This window comes from Amphiprion ocellaris, chromosome 2, assembly GCF_022539595.1.
Source record: "Amphiprion ocellaris isolate individual 3 ecotype Okinawa chromosome 2, ASM2253959v1, whole genome shotgun sequence".
Classification (NCBI taxonomy): domain Eukaryota; kingdom Metazoa; phylum Chordata; class Actinopteri; family Pomacentridae; genus Amphiprion; species Amphiprion ocellaris.
In genome coordinates this window covers 6,804,196-6,825,803 of record NC_072767.1, presented here as the reverse complement: position 1 = coordinate 6,825,803, position 21,608 = coordinate 6,804,196, and the positions used below count along the sequence as shown (strand labels likewise).

The 21,608-nt window shown below is 42.5% G+C and overlaps 1 protein-coding gene across 1 annotated transcript; it reads left to right on the top strand.

Annotated features, from left to right (window-relative positions):
• The first annotated feature begins 336 nt into the window (after nucleotides 1-336).
• On the top strand, nucleotides 337-19,865 carry LOC111564531 (uncharacterized). The gene is made up of 11 exons (XM_023264163.3): nucleotides 337-485; nucleotides 2,172-2,294; nucleotides 3,238-3,357; nucleotides 4,276-4,395; nucleotides 5,339-5,458; nucleotides 6,377-6,496; nucleotides 7,641-7,760; nucleotides 12,052-12,174; nucleotides 12,526-13,797; nucleotides 15,074-15,181; nucleotides 18,403-19,865. The coding sequence occupies exons 1-11, from the start codon at nucleotides 461-463 to the stop codon at nucleotides 19,848-19,850; spliced, it is 3,699 nt and encodes a 1,232-aa protein (XP_023119931.2). The 5' UTR covers nucleotides 337-460; the 3' UTR covers nucleotides 19,851-19,865.
• Nucleotides 19,866-21,608: the final 1,743 nt, after the last annotated feature.

The window sequence follows — 21,608 nt, the reverse complement described above, 5'->3', positions numbered from 1 at the left end:
GAATTTTTCTCTACATTTAGGTTTGTATCAATGTATAATTTTTGCACATTTTTTTGCAAATTTTTCCTTGTATTTGGGTCTTCCAGGGTTAATGGAGTTAATTAGTTATGAACAATTTTGGGGGGGGAATTCTTTAGTTTCTGACATTTTTGAATAGTTAAACAGGTCCGATAGAGGGTTAAAACAGCAGTTTGTTTATTGAAAAATTGCAGTTGATGTCGTCTCTGTATTTTTTTGCTCTTTGCAAAGTCTTCATATGTTGGCCACTCCTGTTTTGACTCATATTTTGAGCGAAATCATCCTTTAACCTGCACTTTTTAGTGCTCCTCCGATGCAGTAGGTGGCGCTGTCTAGAAATTAATAAAGGCTCTAAAGCTGCTGGAACTATTACTGCTGCTGACGCACCAGCAGAAATAACTTTCACTTTGTCACACTGAGGACTGCGAACTTAAACCTGACAATGTTCAGGACATATTCGCTCGACGGTGAGTTCTGTCTCTGCTGTGTTCAGTCTGTGTGTCACTTTAACTGTTTAGTCATGTTTATTGAAGGTTTGATTCTGTTTTCAGCCCTCAGTCAGTCACATGTTGGGCTTTATGGAACGGTTCAAGCCAGCAGCTGATTATGGCGAAATCTGGAGCCTTCAGGCCTCCGGACCGCTTGTTTACTGCACTTTAGCCGTGTTTCTGCCGAGGCTAAACAGTTTTTACAACTTGTAAACTTTTAAACTTGTTATAACTGTTTTGTCTCGACGGAAACATGAATTAGATGCATTTCTTTGTTTGTTCTTCAGTTCATAACCCAAAGATATTCAGTAGATTAGGAAAGAAAACAGAAAATATTCACATTAAGAAGCTGCAATCACAGAATTTTGAGGGTTTTTTTTTTTATTAAAAAGTTACTAAAACTGATCGATTAATTATCTAAATAGTTGGAAACTTATTTATTAGTTGACAAATAATCACTTCGTTGTTCAGTCAGTTTGGATAATTTCAGAACACCTCTGCTTAGAATATATAGAATGACAACATTCAGAACCTACGCAAGAAGCCTTTTTAAATTTCCAGAGAAGATTCCTGGAGATTTCTCAAAAAATTCCTGGAAAAATTACAGAAAATTCACATAAAATTCACACAAAATTGCAGGAAATTTTCCATAAAAATCCAGGAAAATTCTCTACAAAATTACAAGAAAATTTTGATAAAATTTCCATAAAATTCCCACAAAATTGCAGGAAAATTCCCATAAAATTTCAGGAAATGTCTCATAAAATTTTCATAGAATTACTGGAAAATTCCTAAAACATTCCTACAAAACTCCAGGAAAACTCATATAAAATTCCAGGAACATTTTCAGAAAATTGCAGGGAAAAGTGCAAAAAAATTGCAGGAAAATTTCCATACAACTGCCTTAAAATTCCAGGAAGATTCCCCACAAAATACCCACAAAATTTCAGGAAAATTCCTATATAATTGCCAAAACATTCAGGAAAATTCCACTCAAAATCACACAAAATTGCAGGAAAATTCTGATGAAATTCCCATAAAATTCCAGGAACATTTTCATAAAATTGCAGGGAAAATTCCTCAAAAATTGACATTAAATTCTAGGAAGACTCCTCTCAAAAGCCCACAAAATTACAAGAAAATTGCCATAAAATTCTGGGAAAATTCCATAAAATTCTAGGAAAAATTCAGGAAGGTTCCAGGAAAGTTATGGAAAAAAATCCTCATTAGTGTCGCGGGGGGGGGGGGCTGGAGTCTATCCCAGCTAACTCGGGCGAAGGCAGGGAACACTCTGGACAGATCGCCAGTCTGTCGCAGGGCCACATATACAGACAAACAATCACACTCGCATTCACACCTACGGGCAATTTAGAATAATCAATTAACCTCAGCATATTTTTGGACTGAGGGAGGAAGCTGGAGAACCTGGACAACACCCATGCATGTACAGGGAGAACATGCAAACTCCATGCAGAAAGATCTCGGGGAGGCTGGGACGCAAACCAAGGATCTTCTCACTGCAAGGCGACAGTGCAAACCACTACTCCACTGTGCAGCCAGGAGCAGACAAAAACACATATTAAACCATTCTCTGCATCTGATATCAGCAAACACCTGTTGCTTGTGTCTTCTAAAGCCTTTAGGTGTGTTTGTTTATGTCACCAGGAGGCAGCAGTGACTCAGATGGTACAGCAGCAGCACCAGCATCAAGTTCGCCGTTTCGATCCGCTCTGCGTACCAGCACATTCACGAGAGGCACACAGACCCCCCGTGTTAACCTGTTTGGAGGTGAGCTTCTTGTCTGGCATCTCCACCACCATTGCTGTGTGTGTGTTGAAATGGGTGAATGAAATAATGACATTGTAAAGCTCTTTCTAGAACCTTAGGTTAACAGGTTTGTTATTCTGTTGTCCAGAAGAGTGTTAGAACTGTGAAAACAGCTTTCCACTGATGAAACCCCAGATGACAAATGACTTATTTTGTCCACAACCATGAGATATTCCATTTACTATCATAGAGGAATGTAGAAACTATTGAATAGTTGACAATCAGTTATTTGATGAATCTTTGTTGCTCTACTATGATGAAAGTTGGACACAGTCAGGCTTAGTTTGAGGTAGCTGGTTCAAGAAAACCTAAAACCACAATCAGAGATAAAGGGCATCAGTCAGAGAATATGAGATGAGAGATAACTTGAGTCTGTTAGAGATAATATGTATCAATAACAGATAATAAGTATCAATCACATAACATAGATGTCAATCACTGATCATGGGTATCAGTCATTGATAATGGTATCAGTCAAAGATAATATACATCAATCACAGATAATATGTATCAGTAATAAATCTTAAGTATCAATCACTGCTAATGGGTACCAATCACATATAATGGTATAAATAGAATATAATGGGTATCAATCATGTATGTCAATTATGAAGATAATTATATCAGTCACAGATAGCAGCATCAATCATTGACAAAAGTGTTAGAACTGTGAAAACAGCTTTCCACTGATGAAACCCCAGATGATGAATGACTTATTTTGTCATTCTGTCATTGATAATAGTATCAATGACAGATATTAGGTATCAGTTAAACATAGCTGTGAACCTGTTAGTCTTTGTACTTCAGTTCTCTGTTCTCCATTTAACTCTGTACAGCTGATATCAGCAAACAGCTGTTGATTGTGTCTTCTAAAGCCTTTAGGTTTGTTTGTTTATGTCACCAGGAGGCAGCAGTAACTCAGATGGTTCAACAGCTGCACCAGCTTCAAGTGTGCCGTATCGACATGTTCTGCGTCCCAGAATCTTGAGGAGCACACAGATCTCCTCAGTTAACCTGTTTGGAGGTGAGCTTCTTGTCTGGCATCTCCACCACCATTGGTGTGTGTGTGTTGAAATGGGTGAATGAAAAAATGACATTGTAAAGCTCTTTCTAGAACCTTAGGTTAACAGGTTTGTTGTTCTGTTGTCCAGAAGAGTGTTAGAACTGTAAAAATAGTTATGACTTATTTTGTCCACAACCATGAGGTATTCCGTTTACTATCATAGAGAAATGTAGAAACTATTGAATAGTTGACAATCAGTTATTTGATGAATCTTTGCTGCTCTACTATGATGAAAGTTGGACACAGTCAGGCTTAGTTTGAGGTAGCTGGTTCAAGAAAACCTAAAACCGCAATCGGAGATAAAGAGCATCAGTCAGAGAATATGAGATGAGAGATAACTTGAGTCTGTTAGAGATAATATGTATCAATAACAGATTATAAGTATTAATCACAGAATTTAAGTATCAGTCATTCATCATGGGTATCAATCATTCATCATGGGTATCAATCATTCATAATGGGTATCAATCATTGATAATAGGTATCAGGCAAGGATAATGGGCGTCAATCACAGATCATATATATTTGTAATACATTGTAAGTATCAATCACTGATAATGGATACCCATCACGTATAATGGTATCAATCAAGGATAATGGGTATCCATCACAAATGTTGATTATGAAGATCATTTGTATCACTCACAGATAATTATATCAATCACAGATAGTCGCATCAATCATTGATAATAGTATCAATGACATATATTAGGTATCAATCACAGATAATGTGTATCAGTTCAACATAGCTGTGAACCTGTTAGTCTGTCTTTGTACTTCAGTTCTCTGTTCTCCATTTAACTCTGTACAGCTGATATCAGCAATTAGCTGCTGATTATGTCTTCTAAAGCCTTTAGGTGTGTTTGTTTATGTCAACAGGAGGCAGCAGTGACTCAGATGGTACAGCAGCAGCACCAGCTTCAAGAGTGCCATGTCAAATCATTCTGCGTGAAAAACCTTTGAGGAGCACGCAGACCCCCCGTGTTAACCTGTTTGGAGGTGAGCTTCTTGTCTGGCATCTCCACCACCATTGCTGTGTGTGTGTTGAAATGGGTGAATGAAATAATGACATTGTAAAGCTCTTTCTAGAACCTTAGGTTAACAGGTTTGTTATTCTGTTGTCCAGAAGAGTGTTAGAACTGTGAAAACAGCTTTCCACTGATGAAACCCCAGATGACAAATGACTTATTTTGTCCACAACCATGAGATATTCCATTTACTATCATAGAGGAATGTAGAAACTATTGAATAGTTGACAATCAGTTATTTGATGAATCTTTGTTGCTCTACTATGATGAAAGTTGGACACAGTCAGGCTTAGTTTGAGGTAGCTGGTTCAAGAAAACCTAAAACCACAATCAGAGATAAAGGGCATCAGTCAGAGAATATGAGATGAGAGATAACTTGAGTCTGTTAGAGATAATATGTATCAATAACAGATAATAAGTATCAATCACATAACATAGATGTCAATCACTGATCATGGGTATCAGTCATTGATAATGGTATCAGTCAAAGATAATATACATCAATCACAGATAATATGTATCAGTAATAAATCTTAAGTATCAATCACTGCTAATGGGTACCAATCACATATAATGGTATAAATAGAATATAATGGGTATCAATCATGTATGTCAATTATGAAGATAATTATATCAGTCACAGATAGCAGCATCAATCATTGACAAAAGTGTTAGAACTGTGAAAACAGCTTTCCACTGATGAAACCCCAGATGATGAATGACTTATTTTGTCATTCTGTCATTGATAATAGTATCAATGACAGATATTAGGTATCAGTTAAACATAGCTGTGAACCTGTTAGTCTTTGTACTTCAGTTCTCTGTTCTCCATTTAACTCTGTACAGCTGATATCAGCAAACAGCTGTTGATTGTGTCTTCTAAAGCCTTTAGGTTTGTTTGTTTATGTCACCAGGAGGCAGCAGTAACTCAGATGGTTCAACAGCTGCACCAGCTTCAAGTGTGCCGTATCGACATGTTCTGCGTCCCAGAATCTTGAGGAGCACACAGATCTCCTCAGTTAACCTGTTTGGAGGTGAGCTTCTTGTCTGGCATCTCCACCACCATTGGTGTGTGTGTGTTGAAATGGGTGAATGAAAAAATGACATTGTAAAGCTCTTTCTAGAACCTTAGGTTAACAGGTTTGTTGTTCTGTTGTCCAGAAGAGTGTTAGAACTGTAAAAATAGTTATGACTTATTTTGTCCACAACCATGAGGTATTCCGTTTACTATCATAGAGAAATGTAGAAACTATTGAATAGTTGACAATCAGTTATTTGATGAATCTTTGCTGCTCTACTATGATGAAAGTTGGACACAGTCAGGCTTAGTTTGAGGTAGCTGGTTCAAGAAAACCTAAAACCGCAATCGGAGATAAAGAGCATCAGTCAGAGAATATGAGATGAGAGATAACTTGAGTCTGTTAGAGATAATATGTATCAATAACAGATTATAAGTATTAATCACAGAATTTAAGTATCAGTCATTCATCATGGGTATCAATCATTCATCATGGGTATCAATCATTCATAATGGGTATCAATCATTGATAATAGGTATCAGGCAAGGATAATGGGCGTCAATCACAGATCATATATATTTGTAATACATTGTAAGTATCAATCACTGATAATGGATACCCATCACGTATAATGGTATCAATCAAGGATAATGGGTATCCATCACAAATGTTGATTATGAAGATCATTTGTATCACTCACAGATAATTATATCAATCACAGATAGTCGCATCAATCATTGATAATAGTATCAATGACATATATTAGGTATCAATCACAGATAATGTGTATCAGTTCAACATAGCTGTGAACCTGTTAGTCTGTCTTTGTACTTCAGTTCTCTGTTCTCCATTTAACTCTGTACAGCTGATATCAGCAATTAGCTGCTGATTATGTCTTCTAAAGCCTTTAGGTGTGTTTGTTTATGTCAACAGGAGGCAGCAGTGACTCAGATGGTACAGCAGCAGCACCAGCTTCAAGAGTGCCATGTCAAATCATTCTGCGTGAAAAACCTTTGAGGAGCACGCAGACCCCCCGTGTTAACCTGTTTGGAGGTGAGCTTCTTGTCTGGCATCTCCACCACCATTGCTGTGTGTGTGTTGAAATGGGTGAATGAAATAATGACATTGTAAAGCTCTTTCTAGAACCTTAGGTTAACAGGTTTGTTGTTCTGTTGTCCAGAAGAGTGTTAGAACTGTGAAATCAGCTTTCCACTGATGAAATCCCAAATGACAAATGACTTATTTTGTCCACAACCATGAGATATTCCGTTTACTATCATAGAGGAATGTAGAAACTATTGAATAGTTGACAATCAGTTATTTGATGAATCTTTGCTGCTCTACTGTGATGAACGTTGGACACAGTCAGGCTTAGTTTGAGGTAGCTGGTTCAAGAAAACCTAAAACCACAATCAGAGATAAAGGGCATCAGTCAGAGGATATGAGATAAGAGATAACTTGAGTCTGTTAGAGATAATATGTATCAATAACAGATAATAAGTATCAATCACATAACATAGATGTCAATCGCTGATAATGGTATCAGTCACATATAATATGTATCAATCACATATAAGTATCAATAACAGAAAGTAAGTATCAATCATTGATAATGGGTATCAGTCACCAATAATGGGTATCAATCATTGATCAAGGGTATCACTCACCAATAATGGGCATCAATCGAAGATAATATGCATCACTAACACACCGTAAGTATCAATCACTGATAATGGATACCAATCACATATAATGGGTATCAATCATTGATAATGGTATCAATGACATATATTAGGCATCACAGATAATGGGTATCAGTTCAACATCGCTGTGTACCTTGTCCAGAAGAGTGTTAGAACTGTAAAACAGTTATGACTTATTTTATCCACAACCATGAGGTATTCTGTCTACTGTCATAGAGAAATGTAGAAACTATTGAATAGTTGACAATCAGTTGGTTGATGAATCTTTGCTGCTCTACTATGATGAAAGTTGGACACAGTCAGGCTTAGTTTGAGGTAGCTGGTTCAAGAAAACCTAAAACCGCAATCAGAGATAAAGGGCATCAGTCAGAGAATATGAGACGAGAGATAACTTCACTTCTCTGTTCTACATTTAACTCTGTACAGCTGATATCAGCAAACAGCTGTTGATTGTGTCTTCTAAAGCCTTTTGGTGTGTTTGTTTATGTCACCAGGAGGCAACAGTGACTCATATGGTACAGCAGCAGCGCCAGCTTCAAATTTGCTGTTTCAACCTGTTCTGCGTCCCAAAATCTTGAGGAGCACACAGAACTCCTCAGTTAACCTGTTTGGAGGTGAGCTTCTTGCCCGGCATCGCCACCTCCATTGGTGTGTATGTGTTGGAATGGGTGAAAGGAAAAAATGACATTGTAAAGTTCTTTCTAGAATCTAGGTTAACAGGTTTGTCTGGCTCTGCTGGGCTTTTTTTCTCACCAGTTTGGAGGTGTTTAGTGTCCATGTCCGATCCTTGGTAATGTGCATGCCAAGGAATCTGATTCGAGTCCACCCTCTTTAGCTCTTCTCTGCTGGTATGGAGTGGGGACTGTATGGCTCTCCTGGTCCTCCTGAAGTTTATGATGACTTCCATTGTTTTGGTAGTGCGGAGGACCAGGTCATTGTCTGCACACCACCCTACCAGATGTTGGACCTCCTGCCTGTACCAGGTCTCGTTGTTGTCTCTGATAAGGCCTACCACCATAGTATCGTCTGCAAACTTTATCAGGGTATTGAAGGAGTGGGTGGTGACATTGTCCATGGTGAAGAGAGTGAAGAGTGCCGGACTAAGCACACACCCATATGGTGTTTATGGTTCTGGTTCTGGATGTCAGGTTCCCCATCCTGACATTCTGAGGCCTGTTGGTCAGAATGTCCTCAATCCATAAACATCGTGTGGTGGAGAGTCCAGCATTGGTGAGTTTGTGTACCAGTTTATGGGGAATTATAGTGTTGAAGGCACTGCTAAAATCCACAAAGAGCATCTGACATAGGTATCCGGCTGCTCCAGGTGGGTTAGGGCTGTATGTAGTGCCACTGAGACAGCATCTCCTGTAGACCTGTACGTAAACGCAAACTGATGGCTGTCCAGATCTGTTGGGATGCTTCTCTTTTTTTTTTTTTTTTTTTTTTTTTTTGTCTGCATTTGTTCTCATTGTTTAACTCCACAAAAGGGGAGTCAACATTATATGAGATTGATGCATATTTTAGTCTTGCAACCAAATATTTTAATATTTAGTGCATGTGTGTGACCATCACCGGCCCTCCCTGAAAGCTAAGCAGACCTTCTTTATTAGAATTCCCTATTATGAGCCAGGGAGGGCAGTGCTACACCTCAGTGATGTGTGGGGGAAACAAAGACTAGACAGGACGAACAGGACGAACAGGATGAACAGGGATAGAAAATAACAGGCGTTGCTATTGCAATTAAAGATTGTAAGGTGGTGTGTTATGCCCAACTACTAACTGTCCATCAATAGAAAAAAAAAATAAAAATTTGAAAAAAGAAAAGAAAACCAAACCAACACAAAAGAAAAAGAGATTCAATAATAAATGAACAAACGGTACTGAGCACCATAATTGTGTGTGTCTTGATAGTATAGAATAGAATAGAATAGGCCAGAAGAGGATGCTAGTGCGAGAGAGAATGAGTTTAGGGTAGAGACTGGAGAGATTCTCAGCACATTCTGGCGGGTCCCATCATTTGCTGAAATGGGACTCGGCAGTAGCTGGCGAGACCTGATCAAACATGCAAGTGTGAAGAACCCCAAAGCCCAGAACAGCAATCACGGCAAGGCAGGGCCAAGCCAACAGGGCACCCCTCCCCCCAGGCAGTAGGAGCCACAGGGCGGCACCCCCAGAGAGCCACCGGGGCCACCGTGAACGACGAGGACCCAGAGAACAAGAGGGAGCAGCTACCGACACCCCCAGCGCGCCCAGACCGACCCAGGCGGCCCGAGGCACGAGGACCCACCCGCCACCCAAACCCCAACCCCGCCCACCCCAGCCCCCACCGAACCCCCCACCCCACCACCCGACCCGCCCACCCCCATCCCCTCTCCCTCCCCCGAGGGGGCCAACGGCCCCACACAGCCAGGAAGCCAGACACAGGGGCCGAGCGGCCCACCGAAGGGGCGGCAACCAGCCCATCACAAGGCAGGCCACCACCGGGAGCCGGCCAGAGGAAATCGGAGCCGGGACCCGATGCGAGTCCAGAGAGTAAAAATGGACAGTGTGGTGGGGCCCGGCGATGCCGACAGGGAGGCACCCCGCATACCCCCCGCACCAGGCCCCAGGCGAGCGCAGTACACCCAGGGCCCCCACCCCCCGCAATGCGCCCTGACAACCCACCAGGACAGAGCCACCACATGCCACCAGCCCGCAGTACAGCCACAGCGCCCACCAAGACGGCCAATCCAGCCCCCGCAGCCCACCAAGAGCCATCGCACCTGCCCGGACCCGTCGGGCACGCAGGAGAACCCTCCCCGACCACAGCCCCCAGGTCCCGGGGACCCCCCAGCCACAGCAACACGGATGATGGTCCACCCCCGCCACCCCATAGCCATAAGGGGGCCGGGTCCCACCAGCGAGGCCATATTAGTGAAATCCCCCCATTACTCCCTATTAATATGTCTCCCGATCCCAGACTGGAGACATTATCCCTGCACCGTGATAGTGTAACCCTGAGTGTCATGTGGTGCATTAAAAGTGGGGAGGCTGGGCGAGGCGTCCAGGGGGCGGGCCAGAGGACCACAGAGGATGGCTACTCTGCAGCCTACCCTGGCCCAAGTTCCCTGAGCCGTCCCAGACCTACCCCTAAGGTGTGAGTGTGTGTGGTGCATTAAAAAGAAATTAGAGAGCAGGGGAGGCAAGCAAGAGGGTGATGGGGAAGAGACAAGGCCGTAGAGCCCTGCCATCCGCCCCACCACAGAGCCCATCATTCCTGCCCCCACCTGCTCTCGGGGCCCTAGCTGTTGTGTCCCTATATGTGCCTAAGACTAACTATATACAGTGACGTGTGGAGCGTGTGAAGTGCACAGTAAGAGGCAGTCTGGTGTGGATCCGGCCCATGAGGAGAGAGCAGCGGGGGAGACAGGTAGTAAGACCCCCGGTACTGATGCAGAGGGCCCCCAGAGCCCAGAGGCAAGAGGCCGAGGCGGGCCCACACGAACCCGACCGGCCCGGCCAGCACCGAAACCCCCAGAAGTCGCAGCGCTGGAGCAGCGCCCCGGCAGACGCCGTAGCCCCACCACGGGCCAGCCGCATGCAGCACCCTGCCCCGGAGGGAGGACCAGGCCGCACCACTAGGAAGCAAGGGCCATGAGCCCCCACGCCCGCCCCGGAGCCGGCACGTTCAGGATGCAGGGCACCCACCCCGCAGCACCACCGAGACCCCACCCACCCCACCACACCCAAGGACAGCACCGGGCCCGGACAGAAGCCCCCAGCCAGCAGAAACTTATCTCCAGTGGCGGCACACAGACCGAGATGCTTCTCTTGATATGTGCCAGCACCATCCTGTTGAAGCTCTTCATAATGACCAGGGTGAGGGCAACTAGGCGGTAGTCACTGAGGGCTGTGATGGCAGACTTTGTGGGCACAGGGACGATGGTGGTCCATCTGAGGCCCGTGGGGACTGCAGCTTGTTGTAGGGAGAGGTTAAAGATCATCATCCGCTTCAAGGTGGATCTCACCTGGTACAGCTGGAAGGTGAGTGTAGGCTCCACCCCCTATGCTGGGTTCTTTCAGCAAGCTGGGCTCCTTCCTGCTGCTTGTCAAAGTGAGTAAAGAAGAGGTTCAGGGTGTCGGAGAGATCTCTGTCCTGACTGACCTGTATGTTGTTTTTGTAGTCAGTCAGGGATTTAATACCCTGCCAGATGCTGCAGGGGTCATTGTTTTCAAAGTACCTCTCTGTTTGCTGATCGTATTTGCCCTTGGCTTCTCTGATGACCTTTGCCAAGTTTTTTCTAGCAGTTTTGTAGTCCAGCTGTAGGTGGCGTCCATGGCTTCAAGCAGCAACCGTACCTTTCCAGTAAACCACTGCTTCTGATTTGGGAACACCGTGGTGGTTTTGGTAGGCAGTACAGCCTCAGTGCAAAAATGTATATAATTCAGGACAGCAGAGGTGTAACCCTCCAGGTCAGAACCCTTAGAGAAAACATCAATCACTAGTTGAATATACACTGAATGTAATGGTATCAATCACTGATAATGGATACCAATCACACATGTCGATTATAAAGATTATTCGTGTCACTCACAGATATTAGGTATCAATCACAGATAGTAGCATCAATCATTGATAATAGTATCAATGGCAGATATTGGGTATCAATCACATATAGTAGCATCAATCATTGATAGTAGTATAAATGACAGATATTAGGTATCAATCACAGATAGTCGTATCAATGACAGATATTAGGTATCAATCACGGATAATGGATATCAGTTCAACATAGCTGTGAACCTGTTAGTCTGTCTTTGTAGTTCAGTTCTCTGTTCTCCATTTAACTCTGTACAGCTGATAACAGTAAACAACTGTTGATTGTGTCTTCTAAAGCCTTAAGGTGTGTTTGTTTATGTCACCAGAAGACAGCATTGGCTCAGATGATAAAGCAGCAGCACCAGCTTCAAGTTTGCCATTTCGATCTGGTCTGCGTGCAAAAGCACCCATGAGGAGCACACAGAACCGTTCATTCAACCTGGTCGCAGGTGAGAATCTTCCATGACACACACTGTTGGTGTGTTTGTGTTTGAATGAGAAACTCATTGTCCAGCTTTGTGTAGATCATGGCTGAGGTTAGCAGGCACTACAAAAGTGTCTGCACTTGCACAGCACAAATTTTACTTTTCTGTAGTGTATTAAACCTGTGAAAGCAGCTTTCCACACTATTTCTATTCATTCCTACAAGTTTAGAATGCCATAAAGTACAGAGAAAAAGATGTACAACATTTTTTCATGTGTCCACAGGTGTTACCGGTGGATACAGAAATGGTGACTAGTGTTAATTTTTAACATTTTGAAGGTAAACGGTATTTTGTCATTTTTCTGCTTCCAAACAGGAGCGATGCCACGAGCCACTGAGGAACTGAGGATTGTGCTGGTGGGGAAGACTGGATCTGGGAAGAGCGCCTCAGGAAACACCATTCTTGGCTGTGAGTCCTTTAAATCAATGATGAGCCCCACGTCCATTACTGACGAGTGCTCCAAGGCCAGAGCAACGGTGGATGGACAAGACGTGGTGGTTATCGACACCCCGGGTCTGTTTGACACCAGCCAATGGGTGAACACCACATGTAGACACATCAGCCAGTGCATCTATTACGCTTCTCCAGGACCCCACGTCTTCCTGATCGTCATCGGATTGGGCAGGTTCACGGAGGAAGAGATGAAGACAGTGCAGCTGATTCATGAGCTGTTTGGTCAGGCTGCAGACAGGTACAGCATGGTCCTGTTCACTCGAGGCGACGACCTCAAAGGAACCACTATCGAGGAGTTCATTGGAAAGTCCCTGGATCTGCAGGAACTTGTGGCCAGATGCCACGGCCAGTACCATGTCTTTAATAATAACCTGAAGACTGGCCCTCAGGTCAGCGAGCTGCTTCAGAAGATCAGAAATATTGTGAGGAACAATAGAGGAAGCCACTACACCAGCAAGATGTTCCAGGAAGCAGAAAGAGCAATTGAAGAGGAGAAGCAGCGCATCCTGAAAGAGAAGGAGGCAGAAATGCGCATTGAAAAGGAGCAACTGAGGAATGAAATGCAAGCAGTGTACGAAGAACAGCTGAGGAATCTTAATGAATATCACAAGGCTGAAAGGATGGAGGACAGAAGAGTCCGAGAACAGGAAAAACAGGCAATGCAGACCAGGTTGAATAAACTGACATGGGAGCGTGACAGGTTTATCAATGCAAAGGTGGAGATGGAAATGGAGATGCACAGGGAGAGGCAAAATATGGAGCTGGTGGTGGCGAGGGAGCGTCAGGACAGGGAGCAGATGCAGGAGCAGATGCAGAATATGTTTTATTCCTTAAGCATGCAGAACAATCAGAACATGATGGCAATGCAGCAGCAGCAACAGGAGATAGAAAGGCAGCTGAGGCTTAGAGATGATGCAGCAAGGACAGAAAGAAGTCAGTGGGAAGCAGATAGAGCTGAATTAAAGGCACAGTATGAAAGAGAGCTGAAAGCCAAGGAGAAAGCTTTGGAGAAGAAGTATGAAAGAGATGCCAGATTAGAAGTTGAAAATGGAAGTCGAGCGATGGGTAGCGTCCTCAATGTAGTCACAGAATTTCATAGAAATCCACTGAAGTTCATTTTTAAGTCCTTATTTGGCTAGCTTAGCACAGACATAGATTTCAGGGCCGATGCCCAGGACAGTAGTTAGAAGACATACACTAGTCTCCTTGCCAATATTCTGAAAAATGTTCACTTGTTGTGCCTGAATTTTGTTTCTGTCACCCAATCATGTTACTTTTGTTTTGTTGTTAATGCACTTTATTTCAGTGTAGTAAAAAAAATGTATTTTAAGCAACATTAATCTGTAGCTTTTAATAAATTCCAAATGAGATTTGTGTGTTTGTGTTCGTAATTGTTAAGCCTTTGAAAAGACTGCAGTGACCACAAAGAGACACAAAGCAACCACAAAATGTCCACAAAGATCCACACAACATGTACAAGGCGCAAAATCCCCACCAAGAGATGCAAAACGATGACAAACATGTAAAACGTCCACTAAGAGACACAAAATGATCAGAAAGAGATGCAGTGCGACCAAAAACAGACACAACATGACCACAAGACACGTAAAACATCTACAAAGGGATGCAAAATAACCACAAAGATCCACACAACATGCACAAGATGCAAAATGATGCAAAATAACCACAAAGATGCACACAACATGCACAACAAAATGCAAAATGATGACAAATATATAAAACACCCACCAAGAGACACAAAATGACCAGAAAGAGATGACCACAAGACACATAAAATGTCTACAAAGAGACGAAGATAACCACAAAGATGAAAAAGACACAAATCAGCCTTTGTATGACGAAGTAAACATTTTCACAGATGTTAATACGATCAGTTTGATTGATGACCCAGAGCAGAAAAAATCTCTTGAAATAAATGTGAAATCACAAAAAGGCCTCTTTAGTCAATAAATGTGATATTGGGGGGGAAAAAAGTCTCCTGAAAAAAATGAGTATGGCATTAGGAAAGAAAATCCCTTAAATAAAATAATGTGGCAAATAATAGGTCTGCTGAAATAAATTAATGTGGCATTAGAAAAAAAAAAGTCCACTTAAAAAAACATTACATCAAGAAAGAATGTCCCTTAACATAAATAAATGTGACTTTAGGGAAAAACCCTCCAGTGTACCACGTAATGCGTTTAGCTGAGGGTGAAATTACACCTTCCAGCTCGGAAAATGTAAAATTCTCAAAAACAAGGCAAAAATATTTAACAGAACTTAATTTGGGGTCCCAAAGAATAAACAAGTAAACTTTGAACAAAAAGCAATTTCTGAATGCAGCCAGACTGAGCCACCTTTCACCTCAGCTCCACCTGAGAGGAGGTGAAAGGTGGCCTCTCTGGGACAGGAAGCGCCACCTGCACCGAGGAGCACCAGAATACCTTCACTTTATCCACACTGAGGATTGAAACCTGTCGCTTCAGCCTGACGATGGCCAGCAAACATCCCGTCAATGGTGAGTTCTGTCACTCCTTGTGTCACTTTAACTCTGAACACTGTTTTCTTGAAGTGTTTGATTCTACTTGCAGCGTCTCCATCAGTCAGACGTTGTGCTTTATGCAGCGCTTCACTGACCTCCATTATAGCTGTGCAACTGATACCAGCCAACAGCTGTTTATGGTGTCCTCTGATGTCTTTACAAGTCTTTGTTTATTGCTCTTTATTTTCCTGTAGTGTGTTAAACTGATAAATCTGTCATGTTTGCTTGGGGAAGACGGAAGGTGTTTATTCACAACATGTGAAATCACTAGATGTAGATAAAATACTCTAAACACAGATCCAAACAGTAAACTAAACAAACCAGGGGAGTGAGTTCAGGACGGCGAGAAAATAAGCAAACTACACTAAAAGCCAAGTTAACTCGGGGTAACTGAACACAACAAAACAAGAATAGAAATCTCCCAGTAGAGCTGCTAGGAATAACACCAACACTTCTGCTGTGTGCAGTGAACAGTCCAAGGTGCAGAGTGGAAGGCTAGACAGGAAACCAGTCAGGGTGTGTGAAAAAGATGATGATCTGGCAGAGAGTGAAGTCTGAGGCAGAGTTTTATTGTCTGAGTGCTAACTGGTGAGGAAGCCTCTGCTCAGATGCTGCTGATTGCTGCTGATTTGGAAACAGCTCACAGAGATGAGGAGAGAGGGAAAGGAGAGAATGCTGGGGCAGGGATCCTGACAAAACCCATCCATTACCTACACACCGCCTAATCCTCATTAGGATACCGGGATGCTGGAGTCTATCCCAGCTGACTTAGGGTGAAGGCAGGGGACACCTGGACAGGTAACAGTCTATCACAGGGCTACATAGAGACAAACAATCACACTCACACCTACAGACAATTTAGAATCACCAATTAACCTGACCTGAATGTTTTTGGACTGTAGGAAGCCGGAGAACCCAGAGAAAACCCAGCAGGGAGAACATGCAAACTCCATGCAGAAAGATCCCACGAAACGCAAACCGGGAGTCTTCTTGCTGCAAGGCGACAGTGCTAACCACTGAGCCACTGTACAGCCCATCCTGACAAAATCAATCATCTAAATAACTGCAAACTGATTTATTAGCTGGCAAAAAATCACTTAATTGCTGCAGCCCAAGTAGTGTGGATCATTTCAGAAGGACAAATGACACAAACTCAAATAAACACAAATACATCTGCTCAGAATATCTAGAATGACAACATTCAGAAGCGACCTAAGAATCTTTTTTCTTCAGATTTTCTTCTGTCACAGAAACATTAGTCAAACCCTTAGGTTTGCACCGTGGCTAGGGGTAAGATCCCTGGTTCAGGTGGGATCTTTCTGTGTTAATGGTTCTGTTTTTTCTAAATTGTTTGCAGGTGTGAATGTCAGGGTGGGGTAGATCGAGACACTAACATCGATCTAGGTCTTGTAGGACTTTAAATCATTCGTGAATGGGAGTTGGTGTTGGTAATGAACTGTTGATAATTTTTTTTATTGCCTTTCAGCAACAACAAAACAACATGTACGACACCACTGTTTTTATTAAAAATAAACAAAATAGACCGCTGAAGAAAATTAAATAATGGCAAAAGGAAATGTCCAATAGAGTTAGTGAAGTTCAGTTTCTAGTACCCAGGTAGGTAAATATGTTTGTCTTACCTGAGATTCAGAAAGTGAATCTGAGGCTGGTCCTCCGGTTCACCATACAGCAAACACGACCGTCCTCAGTCTGTCTGGGCTCGCCATCATTATTTCATCTGTCCCAGACTAAATATTAAGAAATTACAAAAAGAACCCCGACACAAATAGTTAGGGTTGCCACCTTTCAGAAATGAAAATAAAAGACGCCCACCTCGGCTCCTCGGGGCACAGTTCAGTGAAATTGGAAAGATATTAACAGATCCAGACTTTCAGCATCAATAACTCATTAGATATAGGTTGTCAAAACATAAACGATGCCTCTTTCCCATCGTTGTGAGGCAGACAATGTGCTACAAGCCCAGTTTTATCAAAAGTAGCTGTCTTTCAAATTGCAGGAATAACATTGGTGTCAACAGGAGCCAGTTGATGGCTGCAGTGATTTTGGTGAAACTACAGTACATCACAGTGAAGTTATTGAATATTAGTGTCTCTCTTCACTGTTGCAGCGGTTTTGCATTTTGCAGACGGTCCCTGTGCACTGGGTTGCACAGCCGGCTGCGTATAGACACCAATGTTATCTGTGCAGCTTGAAAGACAGCCACTTCTGATAATACTGGACTTGTAGCACATTGTCTACATTACAACAATGAGAGAGCGGCATCGTTTATGTTTTGAAAACCTATATCTAATGAGTTATTGATGCCAGAAGTATGAATCTGTGAATATCTTTCCAACTTTACTGAACTTGGGGCCACTACCACCCAAGGAGTGATATATTTAATTTTGAAAAAAAGCATTTAGCCATACTTAAAGCTTTAAGTGCTTTATTAACATGAAACTAAGAATTTTGTATTGTTTTGTGATCACAGGTTCTGTCTGAAAAGGAGTGGCATCATTTTAAACAGTGAAATCATACTAATAAAATGTAATGACCAACCAGTGAGCAATACTGGATTCTGCAAAAACATAAACAACTGAATGCAGAGAACTGGACAAAGAAATTCTACAGACATTTTTCTTTCATCTAAATGTAAATCTTATCTTAACACAATGAATGTATTAACCTATTTATGTGTGTATGCATGTATTTATTGATTGATTTATTTAGTACTGTTAACATAGAATAGAATTAGAATTACATAGAATTCTGAGAGTTTTTCTATAGATAGGCAAAGGCCATTTTTTGATTACATATAAGCTATTTAATAAAAGTTTATTAAAAACTATCAAGCATTAAAAATAACAAACAACTTAGGCATTTGTTGAGTCACTAAAATACTGTAGAGTCTATGGCCACATCAGCATGATTATAAGCATCCTCTGGAAAATTCACAACCAGCTACTGATGTCTCTCACCATACCGACTTCAGGAGGTGATCTGGGATGAAAAACTATGACCTGCTGGTTGGATTCTCTCTGTTCTCATGTTTCTTACATGTTGGTCTCCTGATGATGCCTTGCTTCATCCAGGCCATGAGCCATCATGTTCTTGACTCTAAAATGTCTATTAAAAAAGATGCCCAACATTTTTCCGTGTCCACAGGTGTTACCAGTGGAAACAGGAATGGTGACTAGTGTTAGTCTTTGACATTTTGAAGGTAAACGGTACTTCGTCATTTTCCTGCTTCCAAACAGCAGCGATGCCACGAGCCACTGAGGAACTGAGGATTGTGCTGGTAGGGAAGACTGGATCTGGGAAGAGCGCCTCAGGAAACACCATTCTTGGCTGTGAGTCCTTTAAATCAATGCTGAGCCCCACGTCCATTACTGACGAGTGCTCCAAGGCCAGAGTGACGGTGGATGGACAAGACGTGGTGGTTATCGACACCCCGGGTCTGTTTGACACCAGGCATGATGTGAACACATGTAGACACATCAGCCAGTGCATCTCTTACGCTTCTCCAGGACCCCACGTCTTCCTGATCGTCATCGGATTGGGCAGGTTCACGGAGGAAGAGGTGAAGACAGTGCAGCAGATTCATGAGCTGTTTGGTCAGGCTGCAGACAGGTACAGCATGGTCCTGTTCACTCGAGGCGATGATCTCAGAGGCAGAACTATCGAGGAGTTCATCGGGAGGTCCCCAGAACTGCAGGATCTCGTGGCCAGATGCCACGGCCAGTACCATGTCTTTAATAATAACCTGAAGACTGGCCCTCAGGTCACTGAGCTGCTTCAGAAGATCAGAAATATAGTGAGGAACAACGGAGGAAGCCACTACACCAGCGAGATGTTCCAGGAAGCAGAAAGATTAATCAATGAGGAGAAACAGCGCATCCTGAAAGAGAAGGAGGCAGAAATGCGCATTGAAAAGGAGCAACTGAGGAATGAAATGCAAGCAGTGTACGAAGAACAGCTGAGGAATCTTAAGGAGTATTTTGAGGCTGAAAGGATGGAGGACAGGAAGGTCCGAGTACAGGAAAAACAGGCAATGCAGTGCAGGTTGACTGAACTAACAAGGGAGGGTGAGAGGTTTATCAATGCAAAGGTGAAGATGGAGATGGAGAAGTTTAGGGAGAAGCAAAATATGGAGCTGGTGGTGGTGAGAGAGCGTCAGGACAGGGAGAAGATGCAGGTGCAGATGCAGAATATGTTTATGGCGTTAAGCATGCAGAATAAGCAGAACATGATGGCGATGCAGAATCAACAGCAGCAGCACTGGGAGATAGAAAGAAAGAGAATGGAGCAGCAGCATAGAGATGATGTAGCGAGGAGGAAGATGGAGCTCCACAGAGCTCGACGGGAAGCAGAAAATGCAGAAATCTTAAAGGCACAGTATGAAGGAGAGCTTAAAGCCAATAAGGAAACTTTGGAGGAGATGCTTGAAAGAGAGGCCAGAGAAAAAGTTGAATTAGAGGCAAAGTTTCAACAGAAGCTGGAAGCCAAGGAGAAAGCTTTGGAGGTGATGCATGAAAGACAGGCCAGAAGAAAAGCTGAAGATAGAAATCCAGTGATGGCCATCTTGGATAATGTAGCTGAACTATACAAGAATGTGGGAGAAGTTTTTGAGCACATTTTCAGCTAGTTCAGAACCCACAGATGTAGACTTCAGGGTCGATGCAGGAAACAATAGAGGAAATGCATGGTCGTGATCTTCACTTTTTGGTCTTTAATTTTGTTTCCATCTGTCATCAAATCGTATGTAGTTTGTCAAATGTCGTAAAAGATAAACCATAATCAACACCAACTCCACAGAATTTTTAAAATATCACTGCACAAACTAATATTGATCCTGTTGAACAAACACAGAAGTGTGATGTCTAACTCTATTCATCAGTCACCCAATTGTGTTGAGTTATTTTTTGTTCATGCAATTTATTTAAATGTACTAAAAAAAACATGAGCTACATTTGACTGTCACGCTTAATAAATGACAAAAAAAGATTTGCATGTTTGTAAATGTTAATTCAATTCAGTTCAGTTCAATTTTATTTATTTGGCACCAGTTACAATTCAAATTGTCTCAAGACGTTTTACAGAACCCATATGCCTGAACCCCCAAAGCAGCCCTAAGCGACAGTGGCAAGAAAAACACCCTTTTAACAGGGAAAAAAACCTTGAGCAGAACCCGGCTCTTTATATAGGGGGGACCCATCTGCTGCTGGCCGGCAAGTTGAGAGGGACAGAAGAGGTAGAGGGGGGTGGAGGACAAGGAAACATGTAACACACATTGGGATACATATATAATAGGAGTAACATAGATGAAACATACAAAATACAAGCCAACATTGAAACTGATTCATAAGTTTACAGTTATGGTGTAAGGCTCTGGCATTAAATATCCTACATATATAGTTGGCAGTAAAATTCAAACAGTATGTAGATGAGCATTGTCAAGTATAGTAAGGGTGATGCAGAGTAGAGTGGTGGAAATGGGCAGCTGGAAGCAGTGGGCTGGAGGAAGGTCAGCAGCAGCATCCCACAGTGTACATGACAACTAAGGGATGTCGAAGAAGTCAGTTGTGTACATGCGGACTCCAGCTGACCCCCTCAGGGTCACCAGGGTCAGCCCTAAGTATAAGATTTGTCAAAACGGAAGGTTTTAAGCCTGGTCTTAAAAATAGAGAGGGTGTCCGCCTCCTGAACCCAAACTGGGAGCTGGTTCCACAGGAGAGGAGCTGATAACTGAAGGCTCTGCCTCCCATTCTACTTTTAGAGATTCTAGGAACAACAAGTAAGCCTGCAGTCTGAGAGCTAAGAGTTCTGCTAGGGTAATATGGTACTATCAGGTCTTTAAGATATGATGGAGATTGGTTGTTAAGAGCTTTATATGTCAGAAGAAGGTTTTTGAATTCTATTCTAGATTTCATCAGGAAATGAAGAGAAGCCAGTATAGGAGAAATATGATCTCTCTTGCTAACTCCCGTCAGTACTCTGGCTGCAGTGTTTTGGATCAGCTGTAGATGTTTCAGAGAGCTATTGGGACAACCTGATAATAAGGAATTACAGTAGTCAAGCCTAGAAGTAACAAATGCATGGACTAGTTTTTCTGCATCACTCTGAGACAGGATGTTCCTGATTTTTACAATATTTCTCAGGTGAAAGAATGAAGTCCTACAGATTTGTTTTATGTGTGAGTTAAAGGTCATGTCCTGGTCAAAGATAACACCGAGGTTCCTCACAGTAGTACTGGAGGCCAATGTAATGCCATCCAGAGTAAATATAAGCTTTGAAAGTAAGTTTCTGAGATGTTTAGGGCCAAATACAATGACTTCAGTCTTGTCTGAATTTAGTAGTAAGAAATTATAGGTCATCCAGGTCTTTATGTCCTTAAGACAATCTT